Below are 21646 nucleotides of genomic sequence, written 5' to 3' on the forward strand. Positions count from 1 at the left end.
TTCTGCTAGTTCAGTATGAACAAGCAATGTCTCACTGTGTCCTAGTTTTGCAGGATTTCAGAAGAAAGGGAGGGGGAGAAGCTGATGCCTAGTTGATCAATGTCTCCTCTCAGCTTCTCCTGGACTCTACTTTGCAGGGACACAGAAGATCTTAGGGTGGAGAGAATATTAATGATCAGCTTGCAAGCTAATTGTTTCTTTACCCCATCCTTCCTATGTTCAGGAGGGGACAGAAACTTTTGGCAGCATAATTCTTTGCTTGCAATCCCTACCCCAACCCCACACAGCTTGGAGTGGAGGGAAACAAAAGCCATTGAACTTTTTCTGCAGGCAAGCAGGGGTGGGGATATAGATAGCTTCTGTCTCCCTTCACTGCAAGAAGTGGAGGAAGATCGATCAACAGTTAAGGTTCTGATGGATCCTCTGCATCCTCTTGGAGTAAAAGGAGACCAAAGCAAGTCTTTTTCTCTCCTTCTACTCCATGCTTGGCCATCTGGCTCAAAAGTGGACTCCCAGCTAGTATGCCATCAGCTGTTAGCTTCTGATTCTCGCCTGAAAATTTCCTGTATACCAACACATCAAGGCTAGAACACAGAGAAGTGCTGGAAGTCTTTCACTTGGACACCCCAATCAGTTGAGATTCAGATTCTGATTAACAGATCAGCTGTAAACGTGCTTATCAGCTGTTCAAGTTGTCTGGTGGAAGGTGAACATAACCTAGCTTGGCACATGGTCTGACGGTTGATGCCAAACAGGGTGTGCTCAACTGCCAAACAGGTTTGCTGTGAAATTCACAGCATCCCTACAAGACAGTGGGATAGATCCAACCATCCTCCAAAAAGCATTCCTCCAGTCTATGAAGCTCAAAGAAGGCTCCTTGGGTCGGAGAAAGACTTCAAAATTTGGTCAGTGGAATGGAAGGACAGGGGTAGAATCTATTCCTCTATATTGCTCAGTACATACTTCTACAATCATGAAATCATTTCCAGAAATCTCCATGCTGGACCATCATAGCTATATGTGAATGGAAGATAAATTTGGTTAGTATTTAATCATCATGCTAGTAAATGAAGATAATATCAAGAGAGTACTGTATGGGGAAGCTGTGCTGGGAGTATGGAAATTAAACTATCCTAGCTGGATACACAGAGACAGGAGGGAACCGAGTTTGCACATGGCAGAACTAATAGCATGTAATAAGTATGGCTTCTATATGGGGTTCTGTTACCTATCATAAATTCCAAAGCTTCTCACACACCAAGCTTGATAAGTGTTTATGTGAATATATTTTATGCTAAACATAGAAATGTCAGACTTAATTACCCCATAATGGCAGGCACAGATCCATCAGGTTTACAGTCATCCAAGGTTATTGAAATTGGAGCCTCTTCATCCTCAATCATCATGCAGCCACAGAAATCTGACAAGAAAAAGAAAGCCAGGATAGCCACCAAAAATACTCAATTCAGAATATTATTTTGGAGACATATCATTTAATCACTACCACTGTAGACAACCTTTTTGGCTGAAGCGCTGGGGGGAAAAAGTGACATCTACTTGCAGAGATGTTAGTGTTGCAGTAAACAAAATGGGGAGGGGAAAGATGAGGGTGGTATTTGGCCAGACATGTCTGGAACAAGACAAGTCCCAATAGCACTGCCAGCATCTCAGCGATTCTCCTTGGACTTGGCTGGTTGCTGTGCAGGTCTGGGAGGCAATAACTGGTATTAAGCATACCTTCTCCAGCAGTGCTGTCCCTAGCAGTGCTGACAGTGCCTTGGTAACTTGGGTGGAGATTTGGGCCTGGGTGCCAAGCAAAATAGTCTGGTATGCTACAGCTGGAGTGTATGCTAGGGGTTGCCTGCCCATGACATAAGCACTTTTCTTACATAATCATCAGCTGTTTCATGGTTAGCAGTTTCGTGCCATATACATCCTCCCATCAGGACAGTTCTCTAAATTTTAAAGAACACAATTTTTAATTCACAGCTCCTTCCAGGGGAACATTTTTGCTTCTTTCTAAACTGTCATGTATTGAAAACTGGGTTGTACTTACCTGTAACTGCTGTTCATCGAGGTCTTCAGTGCAGGAACACATTGGTGACTTCACTTGCGAAGGCTTGCTACCAGAGGTTTTTACAATCTTTAGCCGCTAGGGGGCGCAGTGAGCCAGAGCCATGTAGGCATTCCCGCCTGAACCATCACATGTTCCCGGTGTGCTGCACCCCCTCAGCCGCTTGAGTCAGGACAAAACAGTGCTCACAGTGGGGCAGGAGGGAGGAATGTGTGACTGCACTGAAGACCTTGATTAACAGCAGTTACAGGTAAATGCAACTCTGTTTTTCATCGTCGGTCTTCAAGTGCAGTCCCACATTGGGGATCATCCCAAGCCACAGAGGGGGGAGCTCTCCAACAGGAAATCAGCCCGCTCGTGACTCCGGGCAGAGGGGCGCTCTAAGCTCTCTGAAGCTTCTAGAAGCTTGAAGGCTTTCCTCCACAGTCGGCCTGCGCCTGCACCGTCCCCATGCAGGACTCCACTGAAAACACGACAATGAACATTGAATTCCATGCAACTTTTCCTGTTGCTTTTCTTTTGCAAAATGAATCCCCTGACGGCTGCAATCAAGAGCAGAGATCTCCATCCTTCATCTGTAAGGTAATCTTGAAATGGGGGATAAACACCCCCTCCCCCGGTTACAGTATCCAGTTCATGCTTTTCATTAAAAAAAAAAAAAACAATTGTCAGAAGATATTTTCCTGAAACTCTATGTAACGTGGTTTGGCTCTTAGATGCCACATACTTTTAATTGTTCTGTAGCTGATCCACACTTACCCATGTTCTTCCAGAAAGCTTCTTTGTAGTACATCATACACTTAACAACAGAGCCCATTGGAAGTCGCTGGATTAACTGGTTTCTTTTTGATGGCAATTCTGGATTGTAATGGATTTTTAGGGTTAGGCTTGGAGGTATAGCACTTATCACATAACTGGCCTGTAAAATGTAAAAGAAGTAACCAAGTTAATATGCAGCTAGTGATATGGTCGGAGTATTGTGGGCAGACACCTTCCCCCAAATTCTAGTAGATGGGTGCACAAATAATGGGGGGAGGTATCTGATCATGGGCATAGTTTTAAGGGGACAGAGGTTAGCCCTGCTCCACTAGAAATATTTTCCACTGCAAACTGCTCCTCTGGACTGGATAATACCCCATAATGGGAAAAAAAAGTTTTCCTAAATTAATCCAATTCAGAACCCATCAAGACTGATAATACAGGGGATCCAATTATGGCACTCCTAGTATCTCCTCTGGTATGGCCCTTAGATTGTTACAGGAAACATAGACTTGAGGTTTGTTGTAGCCTGAGCTATTCAGACACATCTGTGTATTATGGAATACATTTCCATGATATATTCATTTGGCACAATTGATTAGAACAGCATCTACATCTCTTCAAGATGAAAACAGTGACCACCACAGAGGCCCAGTGATGTAACTATAAAAGGAAGCAAGGTTCTTAGCAGGCTGGCAAATATCAGAAGCTAGTTACAGTATCCTGTGAGGGGAAGTTGTCATGAATAGGGCTGTTGATTCGGTTCGGCCCGAACTGAAAAACAGCCGAATTTCCCGATTTGGTGGTTTTTAGTTCGGGACGAACCGAACTCAAAAATGGCGGGCAACTGGGAAGCCGAATTCAGCGAGTGCGGGAGTTCACGGATAAATCTGGCCAATTCGGGGCGTCAGTAAGCAGCATAACCGTCAGTAAGCAGCATTCTCCTTCCCCGGCCAATCGGTGGCCAAGCTGGGTCTTCTTCTGGCCAATCAGTCAGGATTGAGTACTGGAGGAATCAGCTGATGTGCGGCCCGGCCGGGGAGAGAGAGAGAGAGAGGGAAATCCTCGTGTGTGTGTGTGTGTGGGGGGGTGCTTGTGCACATTTGCTCCTTTCTGTGGCTGCAGGGGGTGTATTTTTTGGGGTACAGACCCCAAACTTTCAGCAGAGATTCAGACAAGCCTTCTTAAGAGACCACCCAAGTTTTGTAAACATTGGGTCAGGGGGTCCCGAGATAATGGGCTCCCCCCTTTTTCTTTCCATGGCTGCAGGGGGCGCATTTTTGGGGGTACAGACCCCAAACCTTCAGTGGAGATTCAGATGAGCCTTCTTAAGATACCCCCCAAGTTTTGTAAACATTGGGTCAGGGGGTCTCGAGATATGGGCTCCACCCCTTTTCCCTCCCCCCCTTTCCATTTCCGTGGCTGCAGGGGGCGCTTTTTTGGGGATAAAGCCCCCAAACTTTCAGCATAGCTTCAGACAATCCTTCTTAAGATACCACCCAAGTTTTGTAAAGATGGGTTCAGTGGGGGCAGAAATATCGGCTCCCCTTTTCTCTTTCCGTGGCTGCATTTTTGGGGGTGCAGATCCCAAACTTTGAGTGGAGCTTCAGACAAGCCTTCTTAAGAGACCACCCAAGTTTTGTAAACATTCGGTCAGGGCCCCCCGAGATATGGGCTTTCCCCTTTCCCCTTTCCCCTATTGAGATGAATGGATCACCCTGTATGCATCTCCAGAGCAAAACGTCCCGTGCTTAAATTAAATCGTCTTGGATTACCCAGTCATCCTCCCAGCCCCTCCTAATGGAACAGAAGACAGCCACAGTAAGACCCCTTTGGGGGCTTTAATCTATACTTTTTCTCCTGTGTGTGTGTGTGTGGGGGGGGAAAGCAGAGTCTGTCTGTGTGTGGGGAGGGAGCAGTTTCTGTGGGGGGGGAAGCCAAAGGGGGCTTTCCCCCGTTCTGCCTGGGGGGAGTGTGCCCCCTCAAGTCTCTCTCTCCCTGGTTTGAGGGGGGCTTCAGTTGTGTATCCTCAGGTTTTCCCTCATTCATAAGATTGGTTAGGTCTATTTTGATCCTTGCTCAAAACTGATTTTCAAATGGTGACTTAAAGAATGCATTTGCCTGGTCCCGAGTCCGATGCAAAAGGGGAAATTCCCCTCCTGCTCCTTATGCATAGCTAGCTGCCTCTGTCCCTTTCCATGCTTTGCACAGTTGCAAAGGTGTTGCTTTACTTGTTTGTGATGCTTTGCAGCTGGGTTGCTTTGCAAACTTCTCAGCTTTTGTCGGGGCTGGGAGCTTTGTGCGTGGGCGGCAAGCTCTGCTCAGAGATGCACATTAAGGGTGGGGGGACCCCTTTCGGGGCCCATATCTCAGCCCCCCCGACCCAATCTTTACAAAATTTGGGGGGTCTGGCAAGAAGGGTCCTTTGAAGCTCCGCTGAAAGTTTGGGACCTCTAACCCCAAAAATGCCCCCCCAGAGCCGCGGAAAGGCGCGGTTGTGTTTTTAATGGCTTTATTCGGCCGAATTTTTTTCCCGAACTTTGAATTCCCGCAGAATTGCACGGACCCGAAGTGGGGGAGTTCGGACTTCGGCATATGCTGAATCTAAACGGGCCGAATTCAGCCGAATCCGAACTATACCGAATTTTTTTAAATTCAACAGCCCTAGTCAAAAACACACCAATAAAATAGAGTTCAGAGTTCCTGAGTAGTGTGAACAGCTCAGCAATACTCAAGAGTGAGACTGATTACATTCAGCTAAAAGCCCTATTAAACGCATACTTTTTTAAAATTCTTATTAGATTACCTCATATATCTCATGGTTTAATGTCTCCACAATGACATTATCACCTGACTGATCAATGTGGACAACAGGTCTCTCCAGCTTAACTTTGCCTTTGAGTTGTTCCATTATCCTCTCTGTAATTTGTCCAGAGCCCCCAACAAACTTCCTCTCCTAAGAACAGCAACAATGGAATTGGAAAAATATTAACACCAGCAATAAATGATTACTCCACACGAGCCAGGATTAGATAGGTTAAGAGAAGAAGGCAATCCAGACAAAGGTTTTCAGGTAACAACAATCTACAAGGAGGCCAAATGTCTCTTGAAAATCTGGACTGTGTAGCAAAGCAAACTTTAACCACCCACATAACAAAAAGCCAACTCAGTTCAAAGAGCTGTTCTATATGAACTTCATAACGCTCTGAACATTCTTGCCTTTTAGGAGCTTCAATGAAAAATTTGGAGCTGCTTGCTCAAGCTCAACCAGCTGGCAGAATCCTAAAATCATCATGTGGAAGCTGCAAAAGAGCTAGTATGCAAATATTCCACTGCCCAACAGATGTATAGCGATCGATACAGCACTGATTACCTGTAAGGAGTGGAGATGGAACTTAAATGACCCACCTAACATATAATTAGCATGGTCAAAGAGCTGATAGCACTGGCCATCAATTTGGTGCCCAAATCCTTCTTCAAAAGGAGCATCATGAACACAATTTCAAGTACTGGCAGAAAGTCTGTCCCTACTCTTCATCACTGCATACAGCTTCCGCTGCTCACAGGATCTTAACTGGAAGGGTGATCCATGTGTACAAAACTGTGCAATAGTTAAATTATATTGAAATGCTTTCATCTCTTCATGAACAAAACTTGATGGAGGTTAAAATGTCAGCTTGCAGTGTAAGAGAGACCACTCCAATCTCACACTTAATTTTTAATTGGAACATAAATACTATCCCAAGCTGGTTAGAACATTTGTAGTGGAGAGGCAGAATATGAAATATGAAATACTCCAGGTATCTTAGGGCCAGAATAGCTGATTTCCTCTGCAATGGATTCAAACTGGAATCAAGTGCTGAACAGTGAGGTTAGGAATGCTCTACTCCCATTGGTAGCCATTGCCCAATCACTATACTGTGTTTTCCAGTGATGTCTCGTCTTTGAGAAGCCTAATTTGCTGGGAACTGTAGCAACATTAATATCAGAACAGGCACTTCTGAACCACAAAATGATTTGAAAACAGACTTCTTAAAACTTACAATGTGATAATCTTTTGCCATGAGAAATGACAACTGATATAAGTGAAGAGAAAAGCAGAAGCATAGCACTTCCAAGATATGAAGTATGAATATTTTAATGGGTTCTGTGGTGCTCTCTAAAGGTTTCTTTTCATAGCTTTCATACTCTCTGCAATATTTTTTTTAATTTTACACTGATTGAAGAATCTTCCCAAAGATCCTTAGCCAATAAATAGTACCTCATTTACATGCAGGTTTAGCTTGAGGTGCTGGTGGTGCATACACTTGAAGAACTATTAAAAACAGAATAAGTTCCTAGTAACCATGGAAACCAAATCAGGCCATTATTACAGCACAGCAAAAACTACTGAAGAGAATATGGTGCAAGAAGAGTAAAATCACTCTCATTTCAAAAAGAGCAAGTTCTCTACTAATTTGCAAGGGGCTACAAAACACACGGTCTTCTATTTGGACTGCAAAATCACATTGGCTTTTTGCACAATGTAGCTTCACTGTGATTTAAATTCTTCATGAATTACTTAAGTAAAATGACACATTAATTCCTTATGACCTCTAAAAAGGAAGGAAGCATGTATTAACTTCATGTACCTGTCCACCGTTGCTTACAGAGAAGATCCTGGTTGTTCCTCCACACTGCTTGACGTACCACAGGAACCAGAGAGCACAGACCTCATGTGGTTCAGAGGTGACATTGATGTTCACAAAGAGATAAGCAAAATCTCTGGTAGCTCTGCATGTAATCCAAAGGCAGACAACACAGTTTGGGGGACACTGATTCACTTTGCTGTGCTTTAAAGAATTTTCATTTATTTACTTAGGAGAATAAAAATTAGAAGAGCATGAAGAATATTTTCCTCTTAATTAACAGGGTTCATTTGAAATGTGCAATAGGAAAACTGACACTTGCCTTATTCTCTACTAATTTTCAATACCATTGACCTATTTAAGTTTTATTACTTCTGTGAGATGCCCAGATGCTACTAATAGTGCAATGTTAAACAGAGTTACTCCTTTGTAAAACAATTGACTACACTGGATTTAGAAAGTGTAATTCTGTTTAGGATTAAACAATAATTCTGCTAGAAATAATTCTGCTAGAAATGCAGTCGTCTTGTTTTGATGGGCCTTGGTCTGATCCAGCAGGGCCTTTCTTATGTTCTTTAATAAATTGTCCAAAATCTCTAATGGGTACACAGTTAAGGGTACAGATACTTCAACAGAAAATATAATAACACTGCTCTAGGTCAGTAATGGCCAACTGGTGGATAGAAAGGTCTGTCGCAGCCCTCAAGAGTATATTTTAAGAATCCCTCCAGATTGCTAGTATAAAAAGTAACAGGGAAGTCCTAAATTCAATACAGGTTGAGTATCCCTTATCCGGACTTCTTGGGACCAGAAGTGGTCTGTATTTTAGATCTTTCTGTATTTTGGAATACTTTGATGTTTTTGCATATACATAATGAGATATCTTGGGGATGGGACCCAAGTCTAAACACAAAATTCATTTATGTTTTATATATATATACACACATTGAACGTAATTTTAAACAATATTTTAAATAATTTTGTGTACATTGAACCATCAATGGCACTGCTGAGGGCCTGTGAGTAATGCCTGCATGCCGGCTCAAAAGGTCCGGTTTTCGAATCAGTCAGGATATTGGATGTCCAGATAAGGGATACTCAACCTGTATACTCTGACGTTAATTAATCAGATGGGTACAGTAACTCATATTTGCCAGAAGTTATTCAGTAGTAGTTTGTTCCCTTCCCTAGAAAAAAAAGCCTAACTAATCATTTCTGTAGTTAGAAAGCTTTTCAAAGCCTCATTAAAAATACTTCTCATTGTAAGGGAATATCCTTTCCTTCAAGGATCACTACCTTCTCTCACTTGTTTGCCAAAGTTCTGCTTGATCCTGTCTCTCAAGTTAAAAAAATTATGGAAAACAGAGAAACAGATGGATCCTAGTGAGATATCCACCACAATGTGAGGAAAGTTGCTGAATATCAAAGAGCACCCTTCCTTTGCCTTTCTGCTATGATTCGAAGTCTGGGCAAGTTACCTCATTATACAAAGCAGTACAGAAACTGTTCAGAGTCTTTCAGGTCTTGTTTTAGTTTAAAATAAGTTTCTAATAATCATCACTATCAAGTAGTTTCACAAACTATCTCTGTTGGAATGGATTTAACTGTTGAACTTCTACAACTTTTCTCTCTCTCTCTGGTTTGGATGGTAGACTGGCTTACTGATGCATACAATTAACTTGTTTTAATTTTAGCACAATTCTTGCAGATGGCAAAAATGACACAGCAAGGTCATATCATAGAAACAGTAGTTTTAGAATCAATCAATCAAGAGAAAATTAGGCACAACTGTCACATTGAAAGCACGGGTATTAAAAAAAAAACTACCAGTGCAGTCCTGAGCACGCATGTTTCCTCAGATGTCCCCGAGTTCCAAAGAATTCTCCCTTGTAAACATGTATTGGATTGCTGTGATAATCACTTGTGCTCCCTTTTCACCATTTGAAAGCAAGACTGACATTAATGAGACTACTTGGGGGGGGGGAGTGGAAATTACAGCAATGTCAACCACACTGATGTCAATGAAGCTTGTATACCTAAACTTTAATTTTAACATTGTACGACCTCTTCCTGTTGGCATGCAGTATCCAACCCTTTTACGTGCCTAGTGCCAACAAATCCACTGAAATCAAAGACACACTTACATAATGGAATGTACACTGAGCTCTGGCCAGAGCATTCCCTTTGCAGTGGAGTCCTATCACATTAACCTCAGGAAGAATAGACAGGCAGCAACCTTTATCTTGATAACAGAAAGCAGCCGTTTCTGTGAACCCTTAAATACCATATGTTTTCTACCTGCACTTTCAGCTCTGCTAAATGATCTTGCAAATCAATTGTCACCTTCTGTTTCCAAGTATTTTATTATTCAATTGAACAGGGATTTTGTTTTAGGTTACTTTGTCTTTGGCAAGGGATTTGGTGGAGATTCAACAGAGTGCAAATGAAACACAACATATGTAAGGGTGAGCAGCTGTCCAAGGAGTAAGAGGGCATTGACGGCACAGCAAACCGCAAGTATCCTGAGCCTCTGATGGTCACTCCCTCTCCCTTTCCCTTGTATCTGGGCTTTATTTGATGGCTATTGTGTGTGTGTGTGTGTGGTTTTGAGCTGGTGCTGGGGAAAGTTGTTGATAACTTGCAGGGGAAACCCTTCATCCAGCACGGACCTTCTCCTTGCACCCCAGTTTATTAATTGATCACGGGTGTGCAGTGGGAATACTTAACTTAACTTTGTAAAGCCAAAAAAGGTGCTAGTCCTCTCTGTTGTGTTTGGGGCTGGTGAAGGGGCATTTAGCTGCCAGCAGTTTCAGCCTACTGTTCTCAATAGAATTGTGCTGAGCTAATCTTGGGAGTGCCCCCCCTTTTTTTGCTAGGCTTTGATGTGTTGTTCTCTTACATAAGTTACTAATGCTGGATAGCTGTAATTAGATTTGCTGCCTCTTGCTCCCTGATTTAATTTAAAATACTCATCATGCTGTAAGAGCCTACTTGGAATTTATTTTGCTGCACATTGTACTGCAACTGTTCAAATATATAAAGATTATATCAGCATTCATCTGAACTCGTTCTGTAACCCCTTTGGGTAATCAGTGCTGTTTTATCTTGGTGGTTATTCTCTGGGTTAATAAATACATTTGATTTGTGTTGTGGTTCCTCTGCAGTAGTAGTAGTCATGCCTCCTAAACAGTCTAAGGCACCCAAGAGGAAGGCTGCTCCCCCTGCTGTGTGGGTGGGAAGGGCAGGATTCCCCCTCAGGCTAAAAAAACCAGGCCTGAAGATGGCTGCCATTAACAAATCAGATCATGCTGGAAATCAGTCTGGGAAGCGCAGGACCTGGATGTGGGACCATAACCCTTTAAGGGCTTCTTTGGCCAAGGATCATACGGTGGAGGTTTTGGAGGGCTTTTCCCAAACTTTGGCATGGCTGGCTGAGAGGGCTGATAAATTGGAAGCCCCACAAGTGGTACCTTCACCTGCAGCTGGGAAGTCATCTAGTGCCCCCTCTACCAGCAGTGAAAAAAGGGGTACCCGCTCTTTAAGAAGGCTCCGGGACCCATCGCCTAGCCCTTTGGAGTGCTCTGTTGCTTCAGAGGTGGAGGCACCCATGACACCCAAAAAAGACATAAGAGCCATCATAAGGTGCGACAGAGGAAGACCCACTCCAGTGACCAGTCATCTTCTGGTGAGTCCTCCTCAGACAAGGAATCTTCTCACACTTCTGGGTGTTACTGGGTGGTTGCAGCCCATGTGCCGGCTTTGCCAGCCTGGGCCACAAGGAGAAGGGATAGGTGGGTTTCTGGCCCAGAGGCATCCTGGTGTGCTGGGCAGGCTTCCACCTTTGAGTCTGTGGCACCGGCCTATACTGATGCCAAGGATCCTCCTGGCATTCACCTAGCTAGGAAGGTACGTGAGCACATTTTAGATGGGTCCAATGTCAATTTTTACCCTTCTTAAGAGCGACTCAGATGATGGGAGGAGCAGGCGTTCCCCTGGTAAAAAAGGGGGGCAAAGCCAGTGCTGCAGACAACACCTTTTCTAACTGGTTATCAGATTACACTGTGTTCATGGGGGTGGTTCAGGCAGTATATCCTGAGAGGGCTTGGCACCTGACAATCCACTTGAGTAATGTGCCAGTTCCTGCTAGGGAACTGGTGGGCGACACGGCAGCTATGGACTATGATGAAGTGTTTAGGAAATGGGCTTCTTATAGCAAACATATGAGGAGGGACCTGATTAATGATAAACTCTGGCTTATATGGGTGGGCTCACAGATCAAGGGCAGGGTATACGCTAACAGATCAAATGGGGCTTTAGAGGTGGGATGAGTAGGAAGGTGTGGTGGGAGTACAACCGGCGTAGATGTCACTGTGCTCAGTGTAAGTATGAGCACAACTGTGATAATTGTTTTGGCCGTCCCATGCCTGCACTAACCAGCAGCCCTTTCAGGGTGGCTGCCCCATTCCAAGTAATGAAAGGAAGGAGGGCGGATCAAGCACCGCTCCAGTCAGTAATACCAATGCCAGTAAATAGTCTTTATGCTCCTGTGGCTGACCTTACCCTGTGCCCCACCACGGTTTGTCTGGAACCATTCAGTAAACTACTCAAGCTGTATCCTGACTGGTCTGCCACTAAGTTTTTGTGGGAGGGGTTTTCAGAGGGTTTTCAGATCCCTTTCACCGGCCCTCCACTACCTTTGGAGTCAGCCAATCTGCAATCAGCCTGAGACCTACTGGACAAAGTGACTGCCAAAGCTGAAAAATAATTTGCCGTGGGTAAGGTAGCTGGCCCCTTTTCATCTCCTCCAATTCTCAACCTGAGAGTGTCACCAATAGGCGTCATTCCCAAAAAGACCCCTGGGGATTATAGATTAATACACCACTTGTCCTACCCAAGAGGCGCCTCAGTCAATGACACTATACCTGCAGAATTTTGTACAGTACGTTATGCATTGTTCGATGACACTGTTAGCATAATAAGGTCATGTGGGGTTGGTGAGCTCCTGGCAAAATGTGACATTAAGTCAGCCTTCCGGCTACTGCCGGTATAGCCAACTGACCATTGCTTGCTGGGTTTTAAGCTCAATGGCATGTGATATGTGGATAAGGCTATGCAGATAGCCTGTTCAGTATCATGTGTGGCCTTTGAGATATTCAGCACTTTTGGGGAATGGGCCTTTAAGATGTGCACCCTTATCCATCAAGTTGTCAGGAACAGGTTCTGAGAATGGTATGTTGTGGTTGGGAGCAGCTGCTGTTGTTCCCCATTCAAGGTCTCTTGCCTCATTCTCTGTTTAGGCTTCACACCGTGCGAAGCACCGAATTCACCTTTTGATCTCCTTCGGTCTCCGGGGGGGGGGGGAGGTGGTTGCCCTGACCATTTATCTCCGTTTAGCTACTTATGTTCTGTAACTGCCTATTGCCTGCATTAGAGTCCATTGGACTGTTAGGCTTCTGTAACCTGTTGAATTTTCTGAATAAACCTGATTTACTGGACTTTGCATCTCATGGACTTTATACATGGAATGATCACAGGGCTAGAGCTTACACAAGTAACCCACTACCTTGATGACTTCCTTTTGTGGGACCTGCCGACAGCACAGTCTGTGCATCCTGGCTCTCTGCTTTTCAGGCCTTGGCCAAGGAGCTTGGAGTTCCACTAGCCCCTGAAAAAATGGAAGGCCCAACAACACAATTAGTTTATCTGGTTATTCTGCTGGATTCTGTGGCAGGCACTTCAAGTTTGCCTGAGGATAAATTAGATGCACTTCAGGCTTTAATTACTTTGGCCTTGGCCAAGACTAAATGCACACTCAAGGAGGTGAAGGTCCTCCTTGGGCACCTCAATTTCGCAAGGCGGGTTGTTAGGCTGGGCACAGCCTTTTGTGCCCGGCTTGCCAGGTCAACAGCTGGGGTTAAGTCTCCCCATCACCAAATCAGGATTACAAAGAGCATAAAGGCTGATTTGCAGGTCTGGCAGGCTTTCCTAGCCAAGTACAATGGCACCTCACTGTGGCAGTCACCTAGGGATCTCAGTTCGTCCTTGCAGGTCCATTCGGATGCAGCTGGCAGTATTGGTTTTGGGGTCTGTTTTGCTGGGCGATGGTGTTCTCAGCGGTGGCCTGAGTCATGGGTCCAGTCCGGGGTTTGAGGGACATGACACGTTTAGAACTGTTCCCAATATTGGTTGCAATCACTATCTGGGGGGAATCTACCTCTGACTTAAAAGTCCTTTTTTGGTGTGACAACGAGGCAGTGGTACGTGTCATCAATCGGCAATCCTCATGCTCTGAGTGGGCCATGTGCCTCGTGCGCAGGTTCGTGTTGGCTTGCCTCACTCATAACATCTCTTTTACAGCTAAGCATATTCTGGGCGTCAATAATGAAATTGCAGACACGTTATCTTGCTTTCAGGACGTGAGGTTCTGACCTTTAGCATCAGAGGCGAACCTGCACCCGGAACCCTTCCCAGTCGACCTGTGGGTGATTGGTGACAGTTAATTTTGCAGGGAGTATTTAATTCCATCGCTCCCTCTACTCTGCGCTCATATTCGAGGGCTGTCAGTACGGTAATGGCTTTTGGTATAAGGTGGCTCAAAGGTGGCCTTTGAGCCAGGACACAGTACTCCAGTTCCTCGTGAGCATGAGGCAACAGGGCCTTGCACTAAAACAGTGTCACAATGTCTTGCAACCATTTCTTTTTTCAGCATGGCATATGGCCATGCTAATCCCTGTCATGCCTTCCATATAGCAAGCCATTCATGGGTGAAAACAAATGTCCCCCTCAACCCCCTGACACTAGGCAGCTCATCACATTCCCTGTCCTGAAGGAACTCACTGGTCGGCTTCCCATAATACGTCACTTGACAATTGAAACGGTATTGTTCAAAACAGCCTTTGTGCTGGCCTTTTATGGTACCTTTTGATGCAGTAAGCTGGTCCCAGCCTCTGCCTGCGACAAATTAGGCCATGCCCTTGAGGTTAGAGATGTGGAGGTTTGCACTTCTTCTATTATGCACTTCAGGGTGCGTAAATCCCAAACCGACCAGACAGGCCATGGTGCGGCCATAGTTCTCTGGGCAACCTCAGAGGATCAGCTATGCCCTGTATCTACTGTACAGACTTATCTTAAGGTGGGCCTTCTGGTACTGGCCCCTTCCTAAAGATAGTTCCTTCCTCACAAGGTATCAATTCATGGCGGTTCTGAGGTCCTGCCTTAGAGTAGTGGGTTTACAACCTGGGGAATTCGGGACCCATTTCTTCAGGATCAGAGCAGCCACCTCCACGGCAGGTTGTGGTCTGTCTACCAGTGAAATCCATTCGAGTGGTCGTTAGAAGTCATCAGCATTTAAAACTTATATTTGTAAGTAGCTTTGCCCAGGCCTTGTCTTGTCACATTGTTTTCTTCTTTTCTAGGGACTGTGAGGCCGGTGTGGATATTGGGGCACAGTATTGTGCATATTGGTTGGGCTGCTACGCCAGATCATCAAGCTGGGGCACCTCTCTGGGCCTAGAACGTCAGCTGAATTTGAGATGGATTGGTGTGCATTAGGAGTCCTTTTCAATGACTGTCGAGGAGAACATCGCACGTTTTGGGGCCCCTGACGCCATTGTTATCCAGCTTGGGGAGAATGATCTGCCCGGTCAAAAAGGGATTGACTTGTTGGCAGCAATAAGGGACCTTAAGGAGCTGCACTTGCAAATGCCACACACACATCTGTTCTGGTCACAGCTTTGGAGCGACGGGTGTGGCACAACTCTGATGTTCCAGACAGGGTGGATGTCACAAGGAAATAAATGTGCAGGGTTGTCAGTTGATTTGTGGAATCGGTGGGGGGTTTGGTTATCCACCATGCTGACATTTCTTTCTGGCAGTCTGAGCTTTACCATCCTGATGGTGTGCACCTGTCTGACTGGGAGCACGACCTCTGGCTCCATGGAATTCGGAACTCTCTCTTTTTTTGGTTACAGTAGTAGGAGCTTGCTCCCAGCAGTGATGATTCCCGCCCTCCCTCTGGTTTTATGTTTGGTCTTTGGCGGTTTTTGGCATTGGGACGGATCCAATTTGGGGAAGAAGAGCCTGCATGCCTGCCTTCTCATGTGTGGGGACCCTAATAAGGGGTCTTGTGAAGGAGTACGTCATCAATGCCCAGCTTGAAGGCTGTTCATAGCTCCACTCCCAGATGGCGTAGGTTCCACTCAGAGATTTATGCCCTAGTGGAGCCACCTATACACCACTCCGGTTGCTACCCCATCAGTTGGGTTGGGGTCGTTCTATCGATCTATTGGGTGACAGGATGGTCACCTGATGTTTTGGATCTGTTTCTCCTATACCTCGCCAAATGCTCCATCTGTTGTAATCAATAAAACTGTGCCCTTTGTTATCCCAATAAATCACTGTCTGTGTTTTTTGTTTTGTTTCTAGAAAGACTTAATGTAACCAATCATAAAAAAAAAACTGAATTCTGACTTTAAAAACCCCCTCAAGAATAATCCAGAAATATTGTCGAAGGCTTTCACGGTCAGAGTTCATTGGTTCTTGTAGGTTATCCGGGCTGTGTGACCGTGGTCTTGGTATTTTCTTTCCTGACTTTTCGCCAGCAGCTGTGGCAGGCATCTTCAGAGGAGTAACACTGAAGGACAGTGTCTCTCCAGAAATAATAATAATAATCCAGAAATACATTATTCTTTTTTACATCATAGCATTGTTGGTGCTTGCAGTTTTATCATCTACTATAGCCCATCCACTACAACTTTCTGCTTTTTCTATTGCTTACCTAATTATTCCCCAATTTTCTCAGGCAGCCACCATTCCTTTCCAGTGGCTCTTTGTGAGTGCAGGTTCCTGTGTGTACAGGGATGCTCTACAAGTGCTTCCCAACTGACTTCAATGTCTGAAACAGCTCTGTGCACATAAGGCACTAATTGAGCTATGCCTACTGCATACGTTATCTTTCTGGTGTTGTCAACCCACCTGTGTAATCAGCTTTCATACTGTATACCACCTGAACGTTCCACAATATAGTGGTAATCTAAGATTAGGTGGGTACTTCTCATGCCAGTGTCAATGGCCCCAAAGGAGGATTGGTTTCAAAAGAAATCATAATATTAATATATTAAAAGCCAATATATTACTTTTAAGAAAGCAATTTTATAGTGGCATCAGACCTGAAAAGGTAAAATATGAAGCTTTGAATTAACTGGACATCATTGTCTGACCCTGCATTCTCACTGTACAAACACTGAAACACTAGCAGGTTTCCCTGAAGAAGCTTTATGAAGAAATACTAAGAGAATCTTTTACCTGAACAATAAAATATTCTTCCTCATTTGCACCATCGGCTTTTTTGCCTATTTTTAATACCTGTGATTGGCATGGCCCTTCTGTTTTCTCTTTGCTTTCTGTTCTTTGAGACTGTGATCTTGAAGCTGGATGCAAACTTATGTCAGAATCACAATAGAACAGAAACATTTTCTATCACTTTCTCCTTCCTTCTACAACCTCTGTGCCCCCCCTCCAAAGACAGTGCTGAGGGTTGAGGACACTCCAGAATGGGATGTCATGTGGGCATGGGGCTGCAGAGAGGAGGGGGAACTGGCCAGAATCACCTTCTTACTTCTAGTAATGAAAACTCCATTTGTACAACTTTAAACCATTTGCAGGAGGAAGAGGAAGGGCAATTCCTGCCACCACCACCCTCTTTACTGCAGCCTACCCCATGCCACATGGCACCCTATTCTACAAAGTACCCTAACCTTCAGCAGTAGCATTTCTGGGAAAGGGAGGGATAATGAAAAATTGTTTCCATCAAGGTACAATGTTGATCCAACATTGGGTCCAGCCCAGTATGTATGTGTGACTGGCTGCTCCCACTTCCGGGAAGAGGAATCATGATGACACCTTTAAAGCACCATGTAGCAGGCTAAGAAAACAAATACATTAAGATAAAATTTCAAACTAAAAGAATCTACTTTGTCCAGCAAATTTTGTCAATTAGTTGTTTCATGGACATTTTGTCCCATTCTTCAGCATGCTGGGCATCCCAGGGTGCTTCAGCAGGAATCTAAAGACAAAGAACAAATATGTTGCCGTTCGCTCATTTCTGCATATCCAGATGGTGGATGATTGAAAACCCATTGCATTCCAATGTTTTCTCCATTCTCCATTTTTTTCACACCTGAATTATGGTGATTTAGCTTGCACACATATGAAGCACACACAATACAAACTACTAATCTAGTACATTTTTGGCCCTTAATTGGCTCAGTTACAGCATCCATCTTTGAACAAAATGGATTTCAGATCCTAGTTTGCTGTAATAAAATGTGACTTTTACTGAGACTGCAACAATACAACACCGAGTGATTGTTGCGCATTCCATGAGGAATGTAGTAGCTGTAAGTAGCTGTAAACACTGCAAAAGCACCTCTTAATAATGAAAGAAAACTTTCGTTCGGGGAGGCAACTTGCCTAAAACTTGGCCAGATGGATTTTTACAACAGAAAACCCCTCCCACCAGATCACCTCAATGATGTTTCACCCTCTGTCTCCACCTCTGAGGAGTAGGCTGATGCCATGATACCTCCACTGCCCAAGGGAAATATAGAAAAATCCAAGAGGAAAGCAGGTTTGAAAGCAGCTTCCCTTTTTGAGTAGCTTTTATTTTCAGGACAGCCTTTCTGTTTAGGGTCTCCTTGCTTTGAGGATCTCTTGATGTCTTCAAAGGCCTATCCTCTCCCTCCCTTCCCCTCCTCCTACCGTGTTTCCCCGAAAATAAGACACTGTCTTATATTTATTTTTCCTCAAGAAGACACACTATGGCTTATTTTCAGGGGATGTCTTATTCCGAGGGAATCAGAACCGTCCTCCCTCTCGGCTCCCGTTCTCCCCTTACCACCCCCTTCCAGTCCCGCCCCCAGAGGCCCAGGCGCGCTGGTTGCCGGGCCTTTGAAGTGGCCGCAGGAGACTGCATCTGCTCAGCTGGGCTCCTCCTGTCTTCCCCGCCCCCAGAGGCCCGGGCGCGCTGGTTGCAGAGCCTTTGAAGCGGCTGTGGGAGACCGCCTTTGCTGAGCTGGGCTCCTCCTGGTCTTTTCCACCCCAGCCCCGGGCGCGCTGGTTGCCGGGCCTTTGAAGCAGCCACGGGAGACTGCATCTGCTCAGCTGGGCTCCTCCTGGTCTTCTCCACACCAGCCCCAGGGTGTCTTATTTTCGGGGAAACACGGTACTTCTCAGAAGTCTGAGGGTTGAAAGGCTCACAAGCCTGTCAGGGTTGTTTCTTTTCAACCTTCCTGGATCCTTGGATAGGTAGCTATGAAACTGCATCAGCTTGCTTGCCAGGAAACTGAGCTATAACTGGGAGGGCAGAAGGGTTGTAGGGTGGCAATTAATGGTTTAACATTTAGATTAAGATTAGCTAAAGTGCATTAGGTTTGTTCCCATATTTTCAACTTTTTGTTTCAAGTGTATTTACAAGGTCTAGTGGTTTGTGGTTCATCCCTCCACTACCTAGTGAATTCAGCACTGGTTTAGAATTTTGGTTTATTTGCTTATGTTTCAGCACTGCCTGTTTATTCATTTATATTATTTCCTGCAGTCATATATGTCTTTCTGATGGTTTTATATCTATGTTTTCCCATATGTATTCCTGTATCATGCATCTAATTCAGTTTCCAGTTTGTGCAGTAATGCCTTCCAATAAACTGCTTAATTTTTATCAGTAACACTTTGGAGTCTGCATCTTCCTTCTGACAGTCCCATACCCATGAGGGTGATGAAAACTGATAGGAATAGAGACCCCCTGCTTAAGGAGACCAAATTAATATAAACTTTGTATGATCAATTTGTATTATCAAAGTGCTATCCAAGTTGCACACGGCTAGTCTAATAAATTTTGTTCTTTTTATTGCTGTTTCTATTTAGCTAATTCCTGTTCATTAAGGTGGCTACAACATTCCTGAACCTTAATGATCTGTTTGGGGGGGGAAGTCTTGGTGTATGTGTAGGAACTTAATTACTGGTTTTTCTCTTTGCAGCCAAAGTGATTGGTTTTTCTTTAAAAAAAACACCCTATGCTTGTAATGGCAAGTTAATATTAATTGAAGAAATTCTCTGAGAATGTGGTAGTAGTTTTGTAGTAGTACAAAATTTTGTCTACTACTATTGTGTATGACTTCTGAATGAAAATAATTAACTTAGATTAGGGTCCTCTTGAAATGGTGGATGGGTGGCAAAGCTGAGTATGCAGAAATTTCAACTATTTGTATTTCATTACCACATAGTACCAGGTGCCTACAACTAAGGAAAATGTAGGTCAAGAATGAGTTTCACAAAGTCCACATAACACAGTGGAACTAAAACCTGACAGATGATACCAACTTAATAGTTCCATATATATTACAGTAGGAGATTCCAGTTATTAATTATTAGATGTTTTACTTTCTGCTCCTTATTTGTTTCTTATAGCTGCTTAAAGATTCAATATTTTATCATGTGAGCTTTTAAAAAACTTGTGAGTATCTGATGGGTTGCCCAGCTACATAAATTCCTTCATAAGAGGATGAAAACAGTCTTATGTTCATGACAGTCTTATGTTCATGACAGCATACCTCTTTCCCCATTTCATCCATGGTCCTCCAAAAGTTGTTAAAATCCAGATACACTAAAGGATTCCGTATTGAAGGAAAGGCACCCAAAAATGGGTAGGATTTTCCCTGAAACAGACAAATGTTAAACATTCATGCATTTGTATTTCCTTAAGTCTCCTCCATAATAGGAGCAAAAAACCAACCACCCTTTTCAAGCAAAAAAAAAAAAAAAAAGGCTTTCTAAAACCGAGGCTTGGATTTCTCCCCCCCACACTCATTCTTTCAGATTGCTCCATTTTTTGTTTTTTTGTTCTTAAAATGTTTTTTTTTAATGTGGCAATTGGGTTTGGGGGGGGGGTTTCTCTCACAGTGAGCACTGCAAAGTTAGCCAAATGCAAAGCAGCATTTAACGGGGCAGGACTTGATTTGAGCTTGGAGGCGGCTGGTGCAGAGATTCCCAACTGGAAAGTGTGCGTCCAGTCAGCAACGAACCTCAGGTAAAACTCCTCCTATTTTTCCTTCTCATAGGAATGGTTTGTGACTGCGCCTTCAGTATTTCATTTTTAAGAAACTCCCACCCTTCTTGAACTCCCTTCTCCTTAAATATTTCTGACCATGGGATTCTACCCAGCATAAGTTTAAGCTTGTTCAAATTTGCTCTCCTACAACCTATATGTCTGACTACATACAGTTTTTCCTTTCCCCAAGATTGTAAATTCCAAGATTACATGGTCACTACTACCCACAGTGCCTACTACTTTAACCTCATCAACCCAGTTCTTCTCTGTTGGTGAGAATCAAATCTAAGATTGCACATCCCCTTGTTTCCCTGTCTACTTTCTGGAATATGATGTTGTCAGCAAGACAAGTCAGGAATTTATTGGATCTGGCATTTTTAGCAGCATTGGACTTCCAACAGATATCCGGGTCATTAAAATCTCCCATGACCACCCTGTTCAGTCTCTTTGAGAACTTTGCAATCTGGTCTAACAGTGTCTCATCCAAGTCCATTGCCTGGTTTGGTGGTCAATAGCAGACCCCCACCATAATATCACGATTATTTCTTACTCCTTTTATTTTTACCCATAGATTCTCAACTGAACTACCATGCTCAGATTCATGTACCTCTTCACAAGTGTACACTTTTTTCATACAATGCTACTCCTCCCCCCTTTCTTATCTGTCTATCCCTTTTAAACAACTTGTACCCCTCAATCTTAATATTCCAATAGTGAGTGACATCCCACTGAGTTTTAGTAATGCCAGTTAGGTCAAAATCCCCTTACTGTATTAGGGCTTCAAGTTCTTCCTGCTTGTTTTCCATACTGTGCGCATTAGTGTACAGACATCGGAATCCATGGTTTATGTGCCCCAAGGTTTTCATTTCTGAACTTACCCTCACGTTTATGTTTCCTCGCATACATGGCACTCCCCACAAATCCTTATTGTTCACATCTCCAGTTACTGTCATCATGCTAGGCTTTAAGTTCTTGTCTCGCTCCCCCATAGGATTTAGTTTAAAGACCTCCTTATCAGGTTGGCAAGGCTCTCACCAAAAACATTTTTTCCTACCCTCGTGAGGTGCAAACCATCTCCTGATA

At 44.0% G+C, this 21646-nt stretch overlaps 1 protein-coding gene across 1 annotated transcript in view; it reads right to left on the minus strand.

Annotated features, from left to right (window-relative positions):
• The window catches only part of LOC130484990 (amine oxidase [flavin-containing] A-like), a 64164-nt gene that overhangs the window by 35705 nt on the left and 6813 nt on the right, over positions 1-21646 (minus strand). Inside the window, exons 3-8 of the mRNA XM_056858090.1 lie at positions 20067-20171; positions 17433-17524; positions 7465-7606; positions 5640-5789; positions 2834-2993; positions 1324-1420 (exon numbers count right to left, since the gene is read on the minus strand). Coding sequence (XP_056714068.1) covers positions 1324-1420; positions 2834-2993; positions 5640-5789; positions 7465-7606; positions 17433-17524; positions 20067-20171 — 746 coding nt within the window. The remainder of the gene's footprint in view (positions 1-1323; positions 1421-2833; positions 2994-5639; positions 5790-7464; positions 7607-17432; positions 17525-20066; positions 20172-21646) is intronic.

Source organism: Euleptes europaea, chromosome 12 (genome assembly GCF_029931775.1).
Source record: "Euleptes europaea isolate rEulEur1 chromosome 12, rEulEur1.hap1, whole genome shotgun sequence".
Lineage (NCBI taxonomy): Eukaryota > Metazoa > Chordata > Lepidosauria > Squamata > Sphaerodactylidae > Euleptes > Euleptes europaea.